We start from the raw sequence: 22977 nt of genomic DNA on the forward strand, positions 1-22977 counted from the left end.
CATATTTGGGATTAAAAAGATTTCGAAAATTTGATCATTAAAAATATAATCCTTACGTTAAGGGTACCGTTGTGAATTGAGCATTGTAATCTTTGCATGGAGGGTCACTTGAAATTAGTTTAAATATTACCAAATTTCTCATTCTCTCAATTTCTATTTGATTAATTTTGGTCCTTTAATTTGAACTTTTTGAGAGAAGTCAAGTCATACATTTTTTGTTAATAATTATTTGTTTGTAATAGTTGAATAAATCTTTAGTTGCTTAATTCTGTGCTTAAAATTTTCGTCAATTTGCTTAAAAATTTACGTTTTGCGTAATACTTCCGGTTTTGCGTGAAATGTTTTTCGTTTCATGCGCAAATATTCGCCAAAAAAATATTTCCGTTTCATGCGCAAAAATTGCGCAAAAGTTCTTTTAAAAAATGTTGCACGAAAATGGCGAAAATTTACGCAAAAATAGGAAAACCTATTTGCAGGCCAATAAATGTCAACATTTTAAAACTTATTATTTAATTATATTTTGCAACTTTCTAGAACTGCGTAGTGCATACTGCTTGTTTATTTGATTCCTCATTTTTCACAATTAAAACAACATTTGTATACAGTGAGTACCAGAAAACTCTGGGGTGGGAAGACAACTTTAGATACAAGTTATGACTTTGAATAGTACAATGAATATTTGCTACAGAAGGTGTGCAGAGTAAACAGACCTGTTTCACTTAATTAGTGATTTAATATGAATTACTAGCTAAACCATTTTCCAAAAAATAACATCAAATACTCTTGATACTGCTTAAATGTCGTCTTAGTATTCAAATCTTAAATACACAAATATTTTTTTATATAAGGCCCGATAAAATAGCTTAGTGTTGTGTGTAATTAAGTGAAAGTAAGACCAGAGTTTAAAATTTATATAGTCTCAAACGTATCTCAAGACTTGAGCCTCATTTTTAACCCCCGCCCCCCTTTGTTTTGGCTTTAGAACCCAATTATTTTTGGTACTGTCATCAAGGGTGCACCTTTCAAGGGGTCGGTGTTTTAAAAAATCTAAATTATCCCATAACTTTCTTAAATTTTTGCGCTACAAAATCAAAAAAAACCAAAACCCCCACCCACACACCACCCACCACCCCTATAGGCCTTCTCTTCCGAACAAAATATATTTTTTTAAAATTTTGTTTCCGCTCCGAAAATCTCAATAAAGTTTTTTATGACCCCTAACTCTATCATGATAAAGGTCTTCGAAACATTTTTAACTTTATTTTCCGGGAAAAAAAATTTCCGGCTGCACTATTTGTAGGAAACGTTTAATATCATTCTTAATATTTAATATCGTAAAAGTCTTAAGAAAACACGTCATTTTAAAAAGTCAAATCAAATGTTAATTTGTGACAATTTCCGTTTATGTTTTAATGTAATTTCGATGGTAACATTTCGTTAAAAATGAAAATAAATATATTTCCGATTCGTCACAACTTAAAGGGAGTGACCGGCTATGTAAGGTAGTTGAACTGAGTATGCAGTGTTGTGGTAAACTTCTTTCGAATTAATTTGAGAAATATATAACTTTTTAAAGATCTGTAAATCCGGAGTTTGAGCGCACATTTGACGTTCAAAACTTCTACTTTAGGGGTGGATACGTTTTCAGAATTGTTTTTTTTAATCATTAAGTAAAGACGACAAAAAATGTAGACAAAATTCTACAGTAAACTAATTAGTTGTTTCGGAACCGGTTGAGAAAATAAAAATTAATCTTATCATCGAAACTAAGTAATCTTGTTCAATGATTAGTTTCTATTTTCTCATTATTCTAGTTTCTCATTATTCACAAAGATTTTTAAGAAATTTAATAAATCTATGAATAAATTCAAAGAAAATAAGAAATTCAATATAATGATGAAAACGAAATAATTGATTCTTGCATTGATTTATTGACAAATTTCTTTTGAAAAATATGTTCCCAACCATCTAATTAGATTACTGTATGATTTTTACTTTATTTTTCGTCGTCGTTATTTAGTAGTTTAAAAATCCGATTCTGAAAACGTATCCACCCCCAAAGTAGAAGTTTTGAACGTCGAATTTGCGCTCAAACTCAGGATTTACAGATCTTTAAAAAGTTTTATATGTCTCAAATGAATCTGAAAGAACCTATCCACAACACTGCATACTCAGTTCAACGACCTTACATAGCCGGTCACTCCCTTTAATAATTTAAAACATGATTAGTTTTTGAACCGACGAAAATATTTCTTGGAAATATGAATCTACTAGCTGAAGTACCCGGGGTCGCCTGGAGAATTAAAAAAAAAATAAAAAATAACAATCTTGAAAAAACAACTAATTTTTTCAGCCTATGCTGCCCAGTGTCCCTGGGATACCATTGGGTCCCTTAAAATAATTTCACCCAATACATATATAGCTTATACATAGCTTATATATATAGCTTATACATAGCTTATATATATAGCTTATACATAGCTTATATATATAGCTTATATATATAGCTTATATATATATGTAAAGGAATTGAGTTTTTGCCACAAATCCCAATTTTGTAATACCTAAATCTCAACAACCAGATGATGCAAACCTTTCATATTTCAAACTTATACTGTTTGATCCACTAAAATTCATAGTTTGAAATACCTACGGCCTACGACATTTGGTTTTAAAGAAATTGGGATTTAAAAATCCGAGTTTGTGGCAAAGACTCAATTCCTTTACAAAGATAATTGACAACGCAAAAAGTTCCTAACTTAATCCCCCCCCCCTTTAATCCTGAAAAGATACATTCTCCAAATTAATTAGAATTATTTTAACATTATTTTATTTTAACTAATTAGAACTTGAAAACTGATATTAAACAAAACAATGTCTCTCTCAAATAAATATATCCATTTAAAAACTTTGCTTTTAAATTTTACTTTACCTCCAATAATTTTTCTTTATCAATTATATTGATAAAAACATTTCAATATTTTGCATAATTTTTTTTATTGGTGGATTGCCATCAAAACAAATTCAGTGGAAAAACCAATACAAAGAAACCAAGAAACAGTTCTATAATAAATTCAAATATGTCTGAATAATGATGTATATATTGAGATTTCTACACCCTGTATTAAGAAACGTAATTATTTGAACGCTGTGTTATGAAATGCAGTGTATCCTCACCCTGTATCATGGAATGTAATGTTTCCGCACACTGTATCATGAAATGTAATGTTTCGCACCCTGTATCATGAAATGCAATGTTTCCGGACCCTGTATTATAAAATTTAATGTTTCCTCACCCTTTATTATTATATGTAATGCATCTGCACCCTGTATAATATAATTTAATCTTTCCGCACCCTGTATCATGACATGTAATATTTCTGCACCCTGCATTATGAAATGTAATGTTTCCACTACCTGTATTATGATATGTAACGTTTCCACACCCTGTATTATGAAACGTAACGTTTCCGCACCCTGTAGTATGAAATGTAATGTTTCCGCATCCTATATTATGAAATGTAATGTTTCCGTACCCTGTGTTATTAAATGTAATGTTTCCGCACCCTGTATTATGAAATGTAATGTTTCTGCATACTCTATGATGAAATGTAATGTTTTCGCACCCTGTATTATGCAATGTAATGTTTTCGCACCCTGTATTCTGAAGTGTAATATTTTCGCACCCTGTATTATGCAATGTAATGTTTTTACACTCTGTATTATGAAATGTAATATTTTCGCACCCTGTAGTATGAAATGTAATGTTTTTGCACCCTGTATTATAAAATGTAATATTTTCGCACCCTGTATTATGAAATGTAATGTTTTTGCACTCTGTATTATGAAATGTAATATTTTCGCACCCTGTAATATGAAATGTAATGATTTCGCACCCTGTAATATGACACGTAATATTTTCGCACCCTGTATTATGAAATGTAATGTTTTTGCAACCTGTATTATGAAATGTAATATTTTCGCACCCTGTAGTATGAAATGTAATGTTTTTTGCACCCTGTATTGTGAAATGTAATATTTTCGCACCCTGTATTATGAAATATAATATTTTCGCACCCTGTATTATGAAATGTAAAACCTCGAATTTAATGAAATAAAAACAGTTAAACTATGACAAGCTTACTGTTTACAATACTTGGCTTGTGTTTCCATACTTTAATATCAGGCAGGTATTTTTATTAAATTAGAAATTTTACATTTTTATAATCTACATATATGTAGAGATGGACACGTCCGACTTTTTTAATTTTGTTCGTTTATCGTTCGTGAACGACCCATTTCGTTCTTTTTTTTCAGTTTTTAATTTTAATTTTTAGTTAATTTTTAAATTATTGTTCATGATCCGTCTATTTCGTTCGTTTTCTGACGGAATGATCGTTCAGTGAAATCGTTTTTTCAGTAAAACTGTTTTTTCAGTAGCATCATTTGATCAGTAAAACCGTAAAAACAGTAAAAACGATTGTTCAACAAAAAAACATCGTTATTTGCCGGTTAAAGTTTTTGTTCGAAATATAAAAAACGTTTTTCATCTAAAGCAAGATAATAAAATTATTACTTAAAGGGACTGTAACCCGTAATTTTAAACCTTCATTTGACATTAATGATGTGGAAGATAACGTCGTTTTAATTCTGGTAATTTCTCCATTGTTTTCCTCCAGTAGAATAATGCGCGAATTACTCTGTAGAAAACCACAATCGAAAATAATCGGTTTTCAAGATTATGAATTTAAATGGATTAGGATTACAGACCCGTGAAGGGGGGCAAAATATAACACATTGGAAGCCTCAATCTTGTTTGCTAGTTTATTATTACAGTTTTTAAAACACCTCTGAAAGTAAAATAAAAACTTTTAAAAAGCAAAAAGGAAGAAAGAATTAAAAAAAAATAGAATTGATTAAAGTGACAATGATGGGAACGCAGACATATTAATGAACATTTAAAATATTATGTACAGTCCCTTAAAAATATTTGTACAGTCGCTTTAAAATATTTGTACAGTCCCTTTAAAATATTTGTACAGTCCCTTTAGAATATTATGTACAGTCCCTTTAAAATATTATGTACAGTCCCTTTAAAATAAATTTTTAGCTCCGGACCCTGGAGACCATTTCTTGGTGAAGATGAAAGATGGTTACAAGGTAGAGTTATTAATTTTCAGTTTTATTCAAAATTCGAAATCAAACTTTGGAGAATTGTCTACAGTGCAGAGGTCGGAATATCAGATGGCGCTAATCCAATTTATGCCCGAAATGGAAATCTACAACGGATTTAATCCTTTCAAACAGCTGACTCGTATATTTTAACGATCTCTCATTGATAAAGGGAAAAGAAATTGAGTCTTTGCCACAAACTCTGATATTCTAATCCGGCCCTATATCTTTCTGATCAAATAATATAAGTTTGAAATATCAAAGGTTTACACTCTTAGGTTGCAAAGATATAGGGTTATGCAAATTTGAGTCTGTGGCAAACACTCAATTCATTTAATTTGGCTTCCATTTGATTGGACCGTTAAATATGGTCTTAATACAATTTAAATAATCTGTTGCACTTCTCAAGATTACGAATTAAAAAGTTCCAACCTACAGTGTGTTTTCGAATAAAACTAAAAATGTTTAAAATTACCCCTTTCTCACTTTGCCGTTATTTTTGGGCAGACAATTACTTGGCAACGATATATTGCATATCTTCTACCACTGAATTATGCAATTGCTTTGAAAACATCAACGTAAAACTTTTTCATTTGAACATAGAAATTGTTTGAATTTGAACAAATTGAAAAACATAATTTGTTAAATGCCATCCTTGAAACTTGAGGAGGTTGGGATATCCTTTGGAACCTCTTGTACACAAAATCATTTTAAATTTTAATTCTGCATTTGCATAATTCAGTGAAACACATTAGATATACTTCTGTTAACTTTATTCATGACACAAATTACTTTAAAGTTTTTATTTAGAATTTTAATTTAATCATCAAAAGATTCGTTCAATTAATAATTAAGTATTTTGATTTGTTTACAACAAATGACCTTTTATTTGGTGATTTCTATCAATTATGAAAAGGCGAAATATTAATCGTAAACATTTAGCTTTGATAAAACTGCAAAAAATGCATAATTTATAAAAACTCTTGACTTTACAGAGAAACTGATAGGAGAAGACTTTATGCAAAAAATGTTTTTTTTTATTTTGGGAAGTATAAAAGGAATACATAGCTCTGGGAAAAGGTTTACAAAAAAATATAGACTGTAAAAAAATGATTGTTTTCCAGTAGTTGTACTTTGCTCCCTTCCCCCCCTTTTTTGGGCTAACAAGAAAGCCGATATTAATGTGTATTAACATGCTTGATCCGAAATCAGAATTAATAGATATAACAAGAAGCCTAGTTCAACTAATTCTATCTGTTCATTAAATCTGAGTTCTTAATAAATTTTTTTGATACAGCTGCTAGAGTTGGAAGATGGAGAAGGTTTAGAAGGTCTAAAAGGTATTTTCAATTTTCGCTTTTTTCCAAAAATACAAAATTCGTTATTCACAAAATTAATAAAAAAAACATTCACACATTCATTCCACTTATTTCCTTGCTTTGATAATGTTTGCCGCAATTTTCATGAAAATCTAAAGCCTTCAATTTTCACAGGATTAATTTTTTTTATAAAAAGCTATTTCACTTCTTAAATTCAGTTGTTGAGTAATTGAGTTTCTGTCACAAACTCAAATTTTCTAATTTCTATATCTTTGCAACCAAGTATCGTAGACCTTTGATATCTTAAACTATAAATTATGTTAGATAAGATATAAGGATTAGAAAATTTGACTTTGTGACGAAAACTCACTTCCCAATCAAAATTGTCACTTAAAGTTTGTGATTAATATCAAATCAAATCAAATAATCAAATCAATTATTTCTGCAGAAAAAAAAAATATTTAATTTTAACAATGGATGGCCTTGCCCAGACGACAAGCTGCTCAATGAATATTGTTGTGCAATAATATTATATGATTTTGAAATTTCCTGTTCCCAAATTTTTTAATGAATTTAGATTCTACCTTTCACTAGAGATCTCTCAAATCTGTTGGTTCTACAGATTTGATAAAAAGTATAGTTCAAAGGAAATAAATCTTTGCCACAAACTCAAATTTTCTAAACCCTATAGCTTTGCAACCTGTTGGTGTAGGCATTTGATATTACAAACTTAGATTATCCTATCTGTATAGAACCTAGTTTGAAATAAGTAATATCTACAATATTGGGTCGGGAAGATATGTAGTAAATTTTGTCCCAAACAGTATCAGTCCAGGTACAACCCATCCACTATCAAATAATATAAAGGAATTAGAAAATTAGTGTAGTTCTGATTTGATCATAGAACTCAGACGTAGCTTATTATGTTTCTTTATAGTCATGACTCATAACTGTTTTACTATTTAGGTTCAGCTGAATCAAATAGTACATCTTCTGATTACAACATTTCACCATCTGATTCCGACAGTAAGTCAGCTGAGTCCGACATTAAATCAGCTGAATCCAACAGTAAATCAGATGTAGAGTCCGACATTACAGTTGATTCTGGTGAGCCTAATATTGCTGATGGAGTAGAGTCAATGGATGATCTATTTAAACCAAGCGGCGATCCTGGAGACTATGCTGATGATGGTGGTATAGAGGTAAAAAATCAGAGAATTCGGATGAGAGGCGTTTTCTCTCCTAATGATAATTCATAAAGTTACATTAACCTATGTCCGAATTTAATCAATTTAAGTCGTGTCTCAAATCCCCCAAAAACCGGTTTCAATTGAGCACCGGCTTAAATCTTGAAAAATTTAAGTGGAACCAACAAAATTTAAACCGTGGCTCAAATTCTTTAAATTTGGCCTCTAGTCTATCTTACAATTTTGGTTGTAAACGTAATTTTTTGGTTTCAAATCGTATATAACTTAGTTGTTGTAAGATTGGGTACGTTTTAAGTTTCCGGTAACCATACATTTGATATTAAAGGGACTGTAAACAAAATTAAAGTGACGTCCTCCATGTAGAGACCAAGGCCTGATGGCATTCAGCTTTAATCTCTAGTGTGCGCTATGTACATCACGAACTCAACACAGCGCAAACCGGAAGTTGCAGCTGAATACATGCGGGGTTCGATAAGTTTACGCATACATATCTCTGTACTCAGCGAGCACACAAATGTATTAAGGGTACAGTTGTAATATTGTTTATTCTCTAAACATTCGCTTTTCTTACACCATGCCAAATTTTGATCCTGAAATAAGATATATGACAAAACACGAAACAGTTAACATTAACCCTATGGTAACCTTAGTGTCCTTCCCAAAAATGTAACTTGTTTCTCTTCATAATTCACAGAATTTGAATCGGATTGTTTTTTATTGCATTAACCACAGAGGATTTTATTCCCATGTTTTTCTTACATTTATAGATATCTGCAGTTGTACACGTGTTTTCTTACATTTATACATCTCAACTGTTTATACACGTGTTTTCTTACATTTATAGATATCTTCAGTTGTGCACATTTTTTCTTACAATTATAGTTCTCTGCAGTTGTACACGTGTTTTCTTACATTTATAGATATCTGCAATTGTACACGTGTTTTTCTTACATTTATAGATATCTGCAGTTGTACACCTGTTTTTCTTTCATTTATAGATCTCTGCAGTTTATACACGAATTGTTCTTATATTTAAAAATCTCAGCAGTTGTACAGTTATGTTTATGGAGTACCAGGGCGTCATTTCAGTATAATCCTTTGTTGGTAACCCTGTTTTTATATATATTAAAAAGATTATTTTTTTTCTAGGAAGAAGAATACTTCTTGGATGTCGGGAATTAAATACACATTTTTGAAAAGTACAATTTCATGATTTTCAGAAAAACTGAATTATTTTGATCTACATTTAAAGATGACAATGCAAATTGTTTAATACGAAATAAAGTGTAATATGACCTGTGTGCAGTCGATGTATTATTAAAGTATACAAAAAATTTCAAGTGTAGATTTTTTCTTCATATTTTATCACAGAATTAAAGTTTATATAAATAATTTAAACTAATTAGTTTATTGTCTAAAATATAAAAACTGTATTTAAGTGAAGGGAACTTAAAATAAATATAAAGTTAACCTCTATATATTTCTTCATGTATATAAATTTACACAATTAAATTTAGTGCTAATTATATTTAAACTTCACATTTAAAATGTATCCGTTTATAATATCTTTCGTTTGATAGTTAACCCTTTAAAGGTTGCGGGGGGGGGGGTCTGAATCTATGGGATATTTTAGATTTTTTAAAATACAGACCGTTTTTTTCACTGTCCTATGTATTAAAAAAAATCAAGCTGATACATAGTGTAAAAGTTGAGAGTCCTAATAAAAAATAACTGCAATGGGGGCCTGGGGGGGATCAAACGCCCTCCCCCCCCCCACCTCCCACAGCCTGATTAGGGTTAATTCTGATGTTTATTAGTTAAATAGGACCCATAAACTGTGCGACATGAAGACGAATTTGAAGACGATTTTGACTCACAGTCCGAGATGAACATAAAAACGCTGCAATTGCGCGGTGTACGTACACTCAACAAAATTATTTCAAAGCTGCTGGTAAAACATTTTGCTTCAACATCAAAGCGACACAAAATCTTTCTATTTTACAGACTTATGGGACCAACTGTAATCCTAAAAGTCGTATGTTTTAAGGTTTAAGCTTCACGTACCTCTGACCCTGAAGTAAAAGTAAATTCAACCTAAAATCTGACAACGTCAACCTTGTTGCACCAGCTAGTCCTATTTACCCAATATCCTGGCGATACAGTACAAACTGGGAATGGAAAGGTTGACCCGGCTTGGAAATTCACATGTACTACGGCTGCCCCACGTGGATCTAACGGTTCTGTCAATATTCCAGAAATCTGTGACTTTCGATCACATTTTAACCAATTAAACATACTTATATGCATTTTTTATTAAGTACTATTTGTCGGCATATGCATTTTGAAGGAAAAAGTAAAAAACAAACAAATCCGTAAGTTTAAAGATTGTAGACAAAAACACGTTTGATTTCAAATAGAAGAAACCGAATGCTGCTCAAAAGTTATATATTTTGTCAAACAATTACAAAAGTATAATAGTAAAACTATATTATTTTGTCTGAAAGTCTCCAGAATAATTTGTAAAAGTTAACATTTATGTGTAAAATTATAAACACATATTTCTTAGATTTAACATTTTCCCTAGAAATTAATTCGTATGTCTTTAAGGAAATTCTTATGTCTAAAAGATAATTTTTATGTTTAAAAATCAATTCTTATGTCTAAAACTTAATATTTATGTCTAATTGTTAATTCGTTTGTCTAAAAGGCCATTTTTTGTCTAAAAGTTAATTCTTATGTCTAAAAGGCCATTTTTATGTCTAAAAATTAATTTTTATGTCTACAATTGAAACATTTATGTCTATAAGTTAATACTTATTTTGCAAATAAAAGTTAATGCATCATGTTTAAAAATTACCTTTATGTCTAAAATATATATATTTTTTTTGTAGAAAATGTGTCCTATAATGTCCTTTACATTTACAAGATAAATCACTCAAACTCAGAACTGTTACAAAATGATAACAAATCACAAAATATTTAAAAACGTTTATATGATTCAAAAACGACTTTAATTTCACTCTATACTTGCCTTGGCTGTAAATATTCATTTACATTCTGAGATGATAACATTTTAACTATTAAATAATTAATTAATATCAATTATCGATATATTTAAACTATAAAAGAAAATCTTTTATTTTCTCTATATCCATAGAATGTATTAAACTAAGGTCTGGATTTAATCTCCGAACAATCTCTTTCAGCTTTAATTTGATTCTTTCTTCTGATTTGCTACTCCCTGATAACAAGAAAAAAATTAGATGAAATATAAAATTTTAATGAAGATTTTTGGTTAAATGATTGCTCTATTAAGATCTCAGATATAATTATAAAAAAAAGAACAAAGAAAACACAAGGAAAGATAATTTTGCTTGTAAAAGTATAATTGAACAGAAATATTGAAATACGAGAAAGATTTTGATTCTGTATATGATTTTATTATCTTGCCTAGGTCGCTAAGAAAAAGAATAAAATTTTCAAATGTGTATGTTGCCACGTTTTTCTTTTTAGTTTGGATAAAACCAAACCGGTTTTTGTACACAGAACAGTTTTCAAGATGGTCGCCAGTCGGCACGCTAGCGCCAGCTTTCTCCTGACGACCATATTCAGAATCAACTTGACATTGGCAATTTGTACAGCTGCTGTTTTCAAAAGAGTTTGTGTTAAAATTAACCAGAGTGGCAACTACCCCGCACAACTGGATTTTCTAAAAATATAAAAGATATAGATAATATTTATAAATATATATCTATACTGTGGAGAACAGTCTGTTTTCACAGGTTTATCTTGGAGCAAGAATTGTATTTTAATAAACAGACTATCAGGTTTTAACAGACTCTCGTGAGTACGATCTGATAGGCCTGGAGTATGATCTGCTGAAATAATAACTTAAAGAATAGACATATAATAACATATTCAATAAACATATTGGTTTACAAGTATAATTTGTGCATTCAATATTTCTAGTGAAAATGTAAAAATGATGTTCCATGTTTTATGTATTTAAACTATAAATATCTTGATCTTCTGTGCCCCGAAGGTTCTCTGTATTTCTGAATTCTGAAAAAGGTGGGTCAAGCCTTTGTCTTTTCATGCGTAATAGTGTTAAGTACGTAACAATACAAAGATGTTTTTTATTTGTTTATATACAAACCTGATCAATTTCTTCAGTATCAGGAAAATTAAACATAATTCTTTGCAATGGATCTCTGAAAAAAAAACATCATTATGTTTTGAAACTTTGGGTTTCAACATGGTTTGCTATTTGCTTTCTTTATTATCATTATTGCTCATTTTATTTGTTCACTTTTCTTTCACAAATTTGAACTGCATGAGTTTTGTTTACGAATCAATAAATGGGGGAAATACGCGCAAATAGTTTCAAAATGTCGTCTTTTATCACGGGTATATGATATTCAAAGGATTTCTACAAAATTCAAAGCAATTTAACGACATTTTCGACAAAAAAATTGGTTATTCATAAATTATGAAACTTTGGTGACGGAAATAATTTTTGCCGCCAAACTATTATTTTCTAATCCCTATATCTTTGAAACCTGATGTTTCAATCATATATATAGAATATATATATAGATTATAAATTAGAGATTGTTACAAAAATTTAAAATTCTAGAAATACTTGGATGGGAGGGGGGGGGGGGGGTTATTTTTCTGTCCCTAGGTCAGTTGTCCTTTACCTATCGTCGTCATTCATAGTATTATCATACAAGTACATTCTCAGATTCTCACTCATTTTACCTGAAATATTTACAACTGTTAGAATCTTCACAACAGCTTAAAGGAATTGTATACGTAATTTGAAAGTGAGGCTCTCTATTAAGAGAGCGAGGCATGAATAATCTATTTAAAACTGAATTTAAACAATTTCCTACATTGTCTCTGCAACCTAATACCTGATACCCATATAAACATGTTTTGACATGTTTAAAATCGACTTTCCGTGGTCGTTTTATTAAATGTTTTTAATTGAAGTTTTAGATTTTTTCTCTCATTTTTTCCTTTAAGAATGTTGCTTCTAATTTGCCATTTATATACTGAATAATTTTGTGTTGGTGCAAAAATGATTTGACATTTCAGGAGAATTAGTTGCACCCTTACTTATTATATTTTACTTATTATATTTTACTTATTATATTTTACTTATTTCAGGAGAAATAGTTTCACTTATTCTATTTTTTACAGAACTAGATAAACTGTAAAACTCTTTTTCCCTTCTTTTCATTATGGAATGTCGCTCAGAATAAAGTAATTTGAAACTGAACTATTTTTAACATTTATGTTAGTTGCAACAATTTGGACGTATAAGGGAGACCAATGAGGACATTCATTTTACCGTCTTCTGCTTCTTACCGTCTCAACACAATTGTAGAATAAATAATTAAAAAATTTATGTTAGATTGTTTTAAAAAAATAAAGACGACTTTTCTATTTCTACTTCTCAATTGATTCCATGTTTATGTTAATCCATGCTGTTTGACATCTTGGCAGAAATCAATATTAAATCGAAAGTCGTCTTAATTGTATTGATATATACGACGGAGCCTGCATAAAAGTGTGGAATAGAAAGATGACCTTTAAATTCAAGTTTTGTTCTCAAAAAGTCCAATGACATATCAAATGTGCACTGTACACAGTTTTGATAACCTGAGGCCGAATTTAAGGAAATTTGAGCCGCGGCTTAAATCCGCCAAAACTCGGTTTAAATTAAGCTCAGGCTTAAATTTTGAAACATTAGATACAATTTTAAGTGAAACCAACCATCTTTAAGCCTCGGCTTAAATTTAAGCCGCCGCTCAAATTCTTTAAATTCGGCCTCTGTTTATTTTTAAGTTTCTGGTAAAACTATTTGCTTTGTGAGAACATTAAATACACATAAGATTGCTTAAATGCTGTCTTCCTAGTCCACTATTTATTAAAATATTAGTTTTATTAATATTAATAGTGATAATCATAGTCAACCCTTATCCTACTGAAGACTTCAGCTCACTACTATTAAAGTTCTAACTCATTTCTCACTGAACACTTGACAGTATTATAGAATAGATAGTAGAGTAAAACTGAGTTTCTTATCTTTTATCACATTTGTATTTTTAATAGTTTCAGACACACGTCCTCACAACATTTGATAGATATATAAATAGATAGATAGATAGATAGATAGATAGATAGATAGATAGATATATAGATAGATAGATAGATAGATAGATAGATAGATAGATTCATTTATATAGTGTGTTTATATATTATATTATTTAAATACGTAATATTTATTATTTAAGTTCAGTATAATTATCAAAATAATTTTTTTTATCTTTAAAACCACAAATAAAAATGATAAATTTTTAGTTGAAAAACAATGATATTTTTATTATTTTGCTGAGTCCCAGGTTTAAAGGTCCGGAACCATTTTTGGAAAATCCTAGGAAAAGGGACTGAGTATATTAAAAGTACATTTTAAAGGTTAAAACGGCATTTTAGAGAAAAATTGTTCAAGTTTTAGTAGGTTAGAAAGCGGTATCATTGTGAGTCGGCCATGAAGGGCACATTGAGATAACTTCCACAATAAAAGTAATCAAATATCATATCTACAGTGTAGATATCATATTTGATTACTATGCCTCTATATAATGACTCTGGAATTATGTTCAGAGATAAATTTTAGAGTTTTAGTATCCGTGACAAATTCATAATTTAACTAAATTATTTTGTCTATGCACGGAAGTACCAGTCTCTTTTTTGTCTGTGAACTGCAGAGCAAATTTCTCTTTTGTCTCTGAACTGAACTTTTTTGTCTTTTAACGGCAGGACTAGTCGCTCTTTAGTCTGTGAACTGCAATACCAGACTCTCTTTTGCCTGTGAACTGCAATACCAGACTCTCTTTTGTCTGTGAACTGCAATACCAGCCTCTCTTTTGTCTGTGAACTGCAATTCCAGACTCTCTTTTGTCTGTGAACTGCAGAACAAATTTCTCTTTTGTCTCTGAACTGAAGTTTAAAGCTCATTGTAAAACCAGCCACCAACCAAACCCAAAATCATGATGTAACACAACTTGCGTAGTTTCCCTGTTCAAACATATACGCAATCTTTAGCGTATATATTTTCTTTGGCCGGGTAAACATATTCATACACACAAACAATCTTTTTAGTCCCTATTTCCCATACAGGGTGTCCCACATCATTTCAGATTGTTTATGGGTCTAAATTTTCGGGACTACTAATTAGAAAGATTAAATCAAATTAAAAAATTGTATAAGCCTACCAAAAAAATTCCATAAAAAACAATCTTTATAGCTCTCTTTCACAAACAGGGTGTCCCACATCATTTCATATCGTTTATATGTCTAAATTGCGATTTTCGGGACTACTCAGAAAATTAGAAAGATTAAATTAATTTAAAAAATTGTATAAGCCTAATATATAAAGTTGCATGAAGAAAACACTCGGTAGTTCAGTATTACTCCAATATGATATGGGAAACGCTGTAGTTTATTAGCACACATTACTCCAATATGATATGGGACACTCTGTAGTTTATTAGCACACATTACTCCAATATGATATGGGACACTCTGTAGTTTATTAGCACACATTATTCCAATATGATATGGGACACTCTGCAGTTTATTAGCACACATTACTCCAATATGATATGGGACACTCTGTAGTTTATTAGCACACATTACTCCAATATAATATGGGACACTCTGTAGTTTATTAGCACACATTACTCCAATATGATATGGGACACTCTGTAGTTTATTAGCACACATTACTCCAATATGATATGGGACATCTGTAGTTTATTAGCACACATTTCCATTCATACATTTATTTAAGTAATTGTGAAGTTTAATGGGGTCGTCTACGTCAAGTAACCAATCATTTAAAGAGATACAAACCAGATTCACAATTTTATATAAAATACCATAATGGTACTGTTCTTACCTGTATCTTTCAAAAATGATAAAGAATGATTTGATTTTTTAATCTAAATATTGGATATTTGAAAATGTGGTTCTCTATCTAAGTGATGTTATATTGTTTATTGTTAGTTCTATGTGGTGCATGTTAAAGGGAACCAACACCAGTAAAATTTTTAATTGTTTGTTTTTGATTTTGATAAAATTTTATGGTAGATAAATAGAAAAGAATTTTGCAGATTGATTTGTTTCACTGTTTATGGAATTCTTCATCAAACGTCGATGTTTTTTGATAGTTCATTCTTTACGTTTTGAAGAAGTACAGGGGTTCACAATTTGTTTTTTAATGCTATTTTCTTTAAATATACAAGTATTAAAAAAGATTTTGATCTCTAGGCTTTAACTATAAAACAGGCCTAAGTACATACGTACGTTCATTAGCGGCCAGTATTTTCTTTGAAAATTAATTTTGTATCGTAAATTTCAAGGACTACATGTGGGCAGTTTATATTGTTGATGAAATCATCTGAGATGTAAAAAATTTCCTGAAAATTTTAAGTTCAATTTTTAAGTAAACTAGGCTTTCTTGTAAATAATTTTGGCGGATTTCTTTTTGAATTGGCGCATTTTCTAAAAAAAATCAAAAACCATTTTCAGGATTTTTTTCTTCCAATTTTAATGTTCCATAAACCTTCTCTGGGATCATTTGAGGTCCCACACAAAATTTGGGCCCGATCGGTTGAGCCGGTTTGACATTTTTTGTGGATACAAACGGACAGACAGACAAGAAAGTATATATATATATAGATTGTAATTTTTTATTACCCCCACATGAAAGTGAAAGCGGAATGAGCTAGTTCTCCAGCACCCCTGGAATAGGCATATCTTTACTTACAGGACATAGAATGGCCCGAAGGATGGGCAGAATGAAGAGCGCATGCGCGTGTCAAGCTTAAGCGCGCGTCGCGAAGAAAGTGAGGTTGAGTTTAGTGTGTGCAGGGTGAGTCAAGGGAAGAGAAGCAGGAGCTAACAGACAAATAGTTCAGGAGAACAGACATATTTACACCAGACAACTTTCACCAATCTCACCCAACCTTTCCAGGCAGTAGGCAGTAGGCATGGTAAGAACTTCGGTCATAGGGGCAATATATAAGAGAAGGGGGGGGGGGGAGAGGGCATTTAAATATTTCTAAAAAATTACTAGGTTTTGAAGAACTGAATTTGTATTTTATATTAAAAACTTTAAAACTAATTTTTGATACGATACTTTTCTCTTGATCGTAGAAGTCTCTTCTTAATGCATTTTTTTTTCTTTTTGTGTGAAATATCGCCAAAGGGGCAAGTTAAACCGCTTAAACACATTCATCAATACAGTAAAGCATGTGAACAATAAAATTTACAAGGTTTTTTTAATGTGGAAACAATAGAATTTAATTTGAGTGTAGGAAAATCAGTTTGCATTGGTTTCAACTGTATAAAATAATAAACCGCAAATCTGAACTGCCTCAAGTTATGTATTTAAAGAACATTTAAAAGTTTTTTTTGGAGTCAAACTGGTTTTTTTAAACAGAAAAAATGATATAGCGTATCAACTAATTAATGAAAAAACGGCTATTGGACTTTTAATCTATTTTCCAATAAACATAGCAATTAATTTACAATATCTACCTTCAGGGTATTCTAATAAACATGGGAATTAATTTACAACATCTACCTACATGGTGTTCCAATAATCATGGGAATTAATTTACAATATCTACCTACCTATATAGTGTTCCAATTAACTTAGACGCAAATATTTTCGCTATGAATTTCTCCTAAAAAGACTGAACTGAAAACCTTCGTAAACAAATCATTCTCATATTCTTTTTTTTCCTTCAAAATATTAATAAACATAATTTTTTTCCTTCAAAATATTAATAAACATAATTCTTTATATTTCTGCAAATATTAATAAACATAATTTTTTTTTCTCCTTCAAATATTAATACACATAATTCTTTATTTTTCTTCAAAATATTAAAACACATAATTCTTTATTTTTCTTCAAATATTAATACACATAATTCTTTATTTTTCTTTAAAATATTAATACACATAATTCTTTATTTTTCTTCAAATATTAATACGCATAATNTCTATATATTTATCTATCTATCTATATATATATATATCTATCTATCTATCTATTTATCTATCTATGTAATTGTTAGAAAGGGGGGTCAGGTGTCAGCTCTGCTCTCTCCCTACTTCCGCCTCATCTTTCTTGGAAAAAAAAATCAAAAATTTAGTTTTACAAGACTGCCGTTACAAGTTTTTAAGATTAGTCTGAAAAGGAATTGAGTCTTTGACACAAAGTCAAATGTTCTTATTACTATATCTTTGCAACCTGATGGTGTAAACTTTTGATATTCCAATAAGATTTCATAGATTGAGATATCATAGATTTAGGACAAAAGGTTGAAAAATTGAAATTTGAGTTTGTGGCAAAAAAAATTCCTTAGTTATTCCATACTCTGACAGGCTTAAATCATGTAAGACAAAAGAAAATGTAAAACATTTTTTTTCTCTAAGATTATTTTCGTGGACGTCTTTTAAAATAAAATTCTTTGATCCCTTCTAATAACCCGAACTATCCTGCATCTCTTCTGGTTTCCTCTACTCTCTCCTCACTTCCGTTTTGTCTTATCTTTCAGCTTTAAAGGAACTGTACATTTAATTTGAAGTGATCCTTCATTTAGAAATTGATATTTACGATTGAAAACGTGACCTTTTAAACCTTAAATACAATTTTCATCCTAAAATTGACTTATTTTCAAAAGTGGTTCCTCCACTTGTGAATTCATGCAAGATATGAGAATAAAGAAATTGTAAGAAATCAACACTTTGCCGGTTAAAAAAAGATTTACTGATGTGAATTGAACAATCCAATCTTAGGGTCACCTAGAAATACACCTATATTCCCTTTCGCTATCTTTTTAGCTCACCGTGAATAAAAAATTTAGCCTTAAAATCGCTTTTCTGATGACCACCTTTTTAAGGCATTTTTGGTTGGTTAGGACATTATTGACGTACAAGTTTAATTTTAAATTATAAGATTAGATTGATTAATGTTAATTAACTATGAGATTTCTTTTACAAAGCGTTAATTATGGTATATTTATAATGTTATAATTGCAATAATTACTTTTCATGTAAAAGATTTTAACACAATGAAGTACTTTAATAGAAAGTGTTTCAAACTTTATAAACTGTTTATCTTGAATTAAAAACGTGAAATCTGTTATAGGATCACTGGCGTGTATTATAACGAAAAAAAGTTTTGTGTTTTTATTGTGTTTATTCAATGTGCATGACGCTTTTCTTTTAACTTATTGCACGCAAGGTCAGATCGTTGAAAAAAAATTCAAAACGATATTTTTTCATAAAAAGTCTGAATTTAAATTTTGAAATCGAAATATCAAGGAAAAAATAAAAATAAGTAAATTTGGAAAAGTAATCAAAAAAAGATCTTGGGGAAACACATTACAATTGGCGTAAATAGATTTTAAAAAAATTAGGAAAATTAACCAAATAAGTTTAAGAAAATGGATGAAAATAGCTTAGCAAACTAGATTAAGAAATCAGCCCATATGGTTTACTGGTCCTTGAATGTGTTATTTTCAATTTAATAATTCAATTAGTCAATTTATTTTTTTCAAAGCACTTTATCAGATTTCATACGAGATTGGGGGGAAATGGGGGGTATTATGTAGGGGAGGGGAATTACTCTTTGTTTCTTTGAAATTCTAACCCTTTTATTTTAGCGAGAGTTTCTATTAGTGGGACTCCTCTTTGGAGTCTCATTGGGGGACAAGGGACCAAATCCTGATCAGTCCTATGGAGCCCCTCAACAGTCTTATGGAGCGCCACAGCAGCAGGTAGAAACAATTTAAAAACTTTATTGTAAATTTTCAGTTCTTTTTTTGGACACTTATTCACCTCTACTTGCATATAGCTGACGGATATTATTTAAAGGGGTCTATCTGTATTTTTATTATTCTTTGTTCGAGATTTATTCATTAATCTATGTAAATATGTTAGGACGGGTGGTCCTTTCCATATATTTATTAATCTATGTTTAGGTTAAATATGGTGGTACTATCTTTATATTTATTAATCTATGTTTTATGTTAAGTACGGTGGTCTTATCTGTATATTTATTAATCTATGTTTAGGTTAAGTACGGGGGTCCTATCTTTATATCTATTATTCAATGTTTAAGGTTAAGTATGTGGTCCTTTCTAGTATCTATTAATCTATGTCCAGATTAAGTGCATGTGGTCCTATATCTATTATTTGTTAATCTATATTTAGGTAAAGAACGGCGAGGTGGTCCAATCTATTGTCTATATATTTATTAATCTATGTTCAGGTTAAGTATGGTGGTCTTATCTATGTATTTATTAATCTATGTTCAGGTTAAGTACGGTGGTCCTATCGTATACTCTGGAGAGAAACCACCAATAATTCACTTCCCTCCTCCCCCAGAGGTAATTAGAAATGTTCTAATCTTTTTTTATAAAAAAAACTAAAATAAATCTTTAAAGTTAAGAAAAACTGAAATTATCTACAATTTTTTATTGTAACCGTAAAAAAATTATGTTTGAAAGCAAATGAATTATTATTTCAGCCCTCATACTCTAATGGTGGATATGGCGGAGGTTCCAATCCTCCCCCTGCAGTTAAATATGTACCACTGCCCCATCATGAACTTCCCGTTCTGATCTATCAGTCTGATAATGCTCCTCCTATTCATGTGGTTCACACGCCCCGCCCAGCCACCCGCCCCTCTTATGATCCTCCAAAACAAACTTATGAGGAGTCCAAGCCATCATACAACAAGCCTCAACAGAAGCCAGCATACAACCCACCTCCTCCAACTAAGCCAGCTTACAACCCACCCGAACCGACCAAGCCTGATTACAACCCTCCCTCCAAGCCTGCATATAAGCCCCAACAGAAGCCAAGCTACAATGCACCTGAGCCCCGTCCAAGCTATGGACCTCCTCCTCCTAAACCCTCATATAACAGACCTCAGGCTCAGCAACAGCAGGCTAAACCATCTTATGGACCACCACCTCAGTCCAATAGACCTCCTATCAATCAAAGACCTAACAGACCTAGGCCTCCACCAGCTAAACCCAGCTATGGACCTCCCAAGAAACCAACCTACCAAGAGAAGCCAAAGCCTAGCTATGAGAAGCCCCAACCACCTCCTAAACAGAGCTATTCTGCTCCTGCCCCTGAGACTTATTCTCCTCCTGCTGAACCATCTAAGCCATCATACAGTTCTCCACCCGTACAGTCCTACCAGGCTCAGGAGCAGAAACCAGTTTATCTACCTGCCCCACCAGCACCAGCTCCAGTAGCAGTTAATGCACCAAAACCTGTCTATGCTGAAACCCCATCCAAACCAGCTTATGAAGCTCCTAAACCTTCATATACCCCTCAAGCTCCAGCTAAACCAGCTTATAACCCTCCTGCACCAACACAAGCAGCATATAATCCCCCAGCCCCGACAAAACCGGCTTACAACCCACCTCCAACCAACAAACCCTCTTATGCACCTCCTGCACCTACCTATGCTCCACCTAAGCCTGTTTACAAACCCAAGCCGAGCTACAAACCTCCACCAAAGCAAACCTACAATGAACCTCTCCCCTCTCCAGCAGCTCAGACCTACCAGCCGGAAAACAATTATGAGGAAGCCCCACACATCATTTATGCAGGACATCCTCCAATCCATATCTACCAACAGCCTCCGGTTTTAGAACAAGCTTACCAGCCTCCAGCACCAGTATATAAGCCTCCAGCATCCCCTAAACCTCTGTACAACCCTCCTGCCCCCCAACCTCCTTCATACAACCCTCCAGTAGCTCCAAGCAAACCAACATATGATGCCCCTGCACCTCCAACATACAATGCTCCAAAGCCATCCTATAATGAACCTAAGCCATCTTATAATGAACCCAAGCCTTCTTATAATGCCCCTAAGCCTACTTATAGTGAGCCAAAGCCTTCTTACAATGCTCCCAAGCCTAGCTACAATGAGCCCAAGCCTTCTTACAATGCGCCAAAGCCATCCTACAATGCCCCCAAGCCATCCTACAATGCTCCAAAGCCATCCTACAATGCACCCAAGCCTGCCTATAGCCCTCCAAGACCAAGACCTCCCCCAAGCAATCACCGACCTCAGTACCAGGCCCCCAGTCAGACTGAACCTGTTTATGTACCTGCTCCTTCACAATACAATAAGCCTCCAATTATCATCTACCAAGGAGTGAGACCACCTGTCCATGTTTATGAACAACCTCAGCAGCAACAGGCCCATCAACAACATCTTCCTTCTTACCAACCTAGGATTGATAAACAAGAACCACCAGTTGAACAACAGCAGAACCTTAACCCGGAAAATCCTCAGCTAAATCGCAAGAAGAAACAGCACCATCATCATGAACAGTCAAAGGAATTTAGACATCAAAATCAGCCCCAGAAACAGAAGCAACAGCAATCTCAACAGCAAAGAAGACGCACTCAAGAGAAGAAGGAGAACAATGGTTTCTTTGGTCTTCAGAACTTATTTGTCCAGGATAACACCAATGAATACCAACAGAAGAGGAATGAGGTTGACCCAGGTCAAGCAAGGCAAGATGCAACGAAAAGTCCAGCAGCAGGTGAGATTTATGCATTCAGGTTTTTTTTGGTTTGAATTACATAACAAATTCAAAAGAATTAAATTTGTGCATTTAATTCATTCAAAGAGAGTAGCCTTGATAAGCTAAATGTAAGATATAGCATAAAACAAGCTAAAGGCTTTCATGCAATCCTTAACAATTATTTTCTTGTTAAGAGTTCCTTGGTGCAGGGGTGGAGGAGGAGGGACGTCTTCAACCTAAGCTCCAGGAGATAGAAGCTCCAAAATCTGTACATGTTAATTCAAATCTGTACATGTTAATTCAAATCTGTACATGTTAATTCAAATCTGTACATGTTAATTCAAATCTGTACATGTTAATTTAAAGCTTAACTAAGTTTGATCAACATTTTTTTTCAGAAGTGTAACAGTTTCAGCCTCCACTGGTGTTACTAATATCGACACTATTTCCGCTCCTATTCCTGCACAATCAAGAATTGATGCCTCTGATGATCGGTCGGCGGTTGTTAAGGCGGTTGTTTCAGTGGCGGGAGAAGAAAACCTCACTCGGCGGGGTACAGTCGAAGATATTCCAACAGAATGATTTTTTCTAAATCACAAATTTTTAGTCATGACCTCTTGTTCTCTAGTAGATACA

General features: G+C 32.0%; 2 protein-coding genes and 1 long non-coding RNA gene across 3 annotated transcripts; 2 read left to right on the forward strand and 1 right to left on the reverse strand.

The window, feature by feature from the left end:
- The first annotated feature begins 4105 nt into the window (after window positions 1-4105).
- Window positions 4106-9039, forward strand: LOC111711507 (uncharacterized). The gene is made up of 5 exons (XM_023485884.1): window positions 4106-4186; window positions 5111-5160; window positions 6470-6512; window positions 7458-7693; window positions 8849-9039. Exons 1-5 carry the CDS (start codon window positions 4132-4134, stop codon window positions 8879-8881), a joined length of 417 nt encoding a protein of 138 aa, XP_023341652.1. The 5' UTR covers window positions 4106-4131; the 3' UTR covers window positions 8882-9039.
- Window positions 9040-10791: 1752 nt separating this feature from the next.
- On the reverse strand, window positions 10792-12462 carry LOC111711522 (uncharacterized). The gene is made up of 3 exons (XR_002767262.1): window positions 12400-12462; window positions 11856-11910; window positions 10792-10940 (listed from the first exon to the last, which is right to left on the reverse strand). It is a non-coding gene; the product is annotated as an uncharacterized LOC111711522 (long non-coding RNA).
- Window positions 12463-16618: 4156 nt separating this feature from the next.
- Window positions 16619-22923, forward strand: LOC111711525 (extensin). Its single transcript, XM_023485901.1, has 6 exons — window positions 16619-16764; window positions 19450-19563; window positions 20104-20175; window positions 20316-22359; window positions 22536-22629; window positions 22740-22923. The coding sequence occupies exons 1-6, from the start codon at window positions 16762-16764 to the stop codon at window positions 22921-22923; spliced, it is 2511 nt and encodes an 836-aa protein (XP_023341669.1). The 5' UTR covers window positions 16619-16761.
- Window positions 22924-22977: the final 54 nt, after the last annotated feature.

Source organism: Eurytemora carolleeae, unplaced genomic scaffold, assembly GCF_000591075.1.
Source record: "Eurytemora carolleeae unplaced genomic scaffold, Eaff_2.0 scaffold437, whole genome shotgun sequence".
Classification (NCBI taxonomy): Eukaryota; Metazoa; Arthropoda; class Copepoda; order Calanoida; family Temoridae; genus Eurytemora; species Eurytemora carolleeae.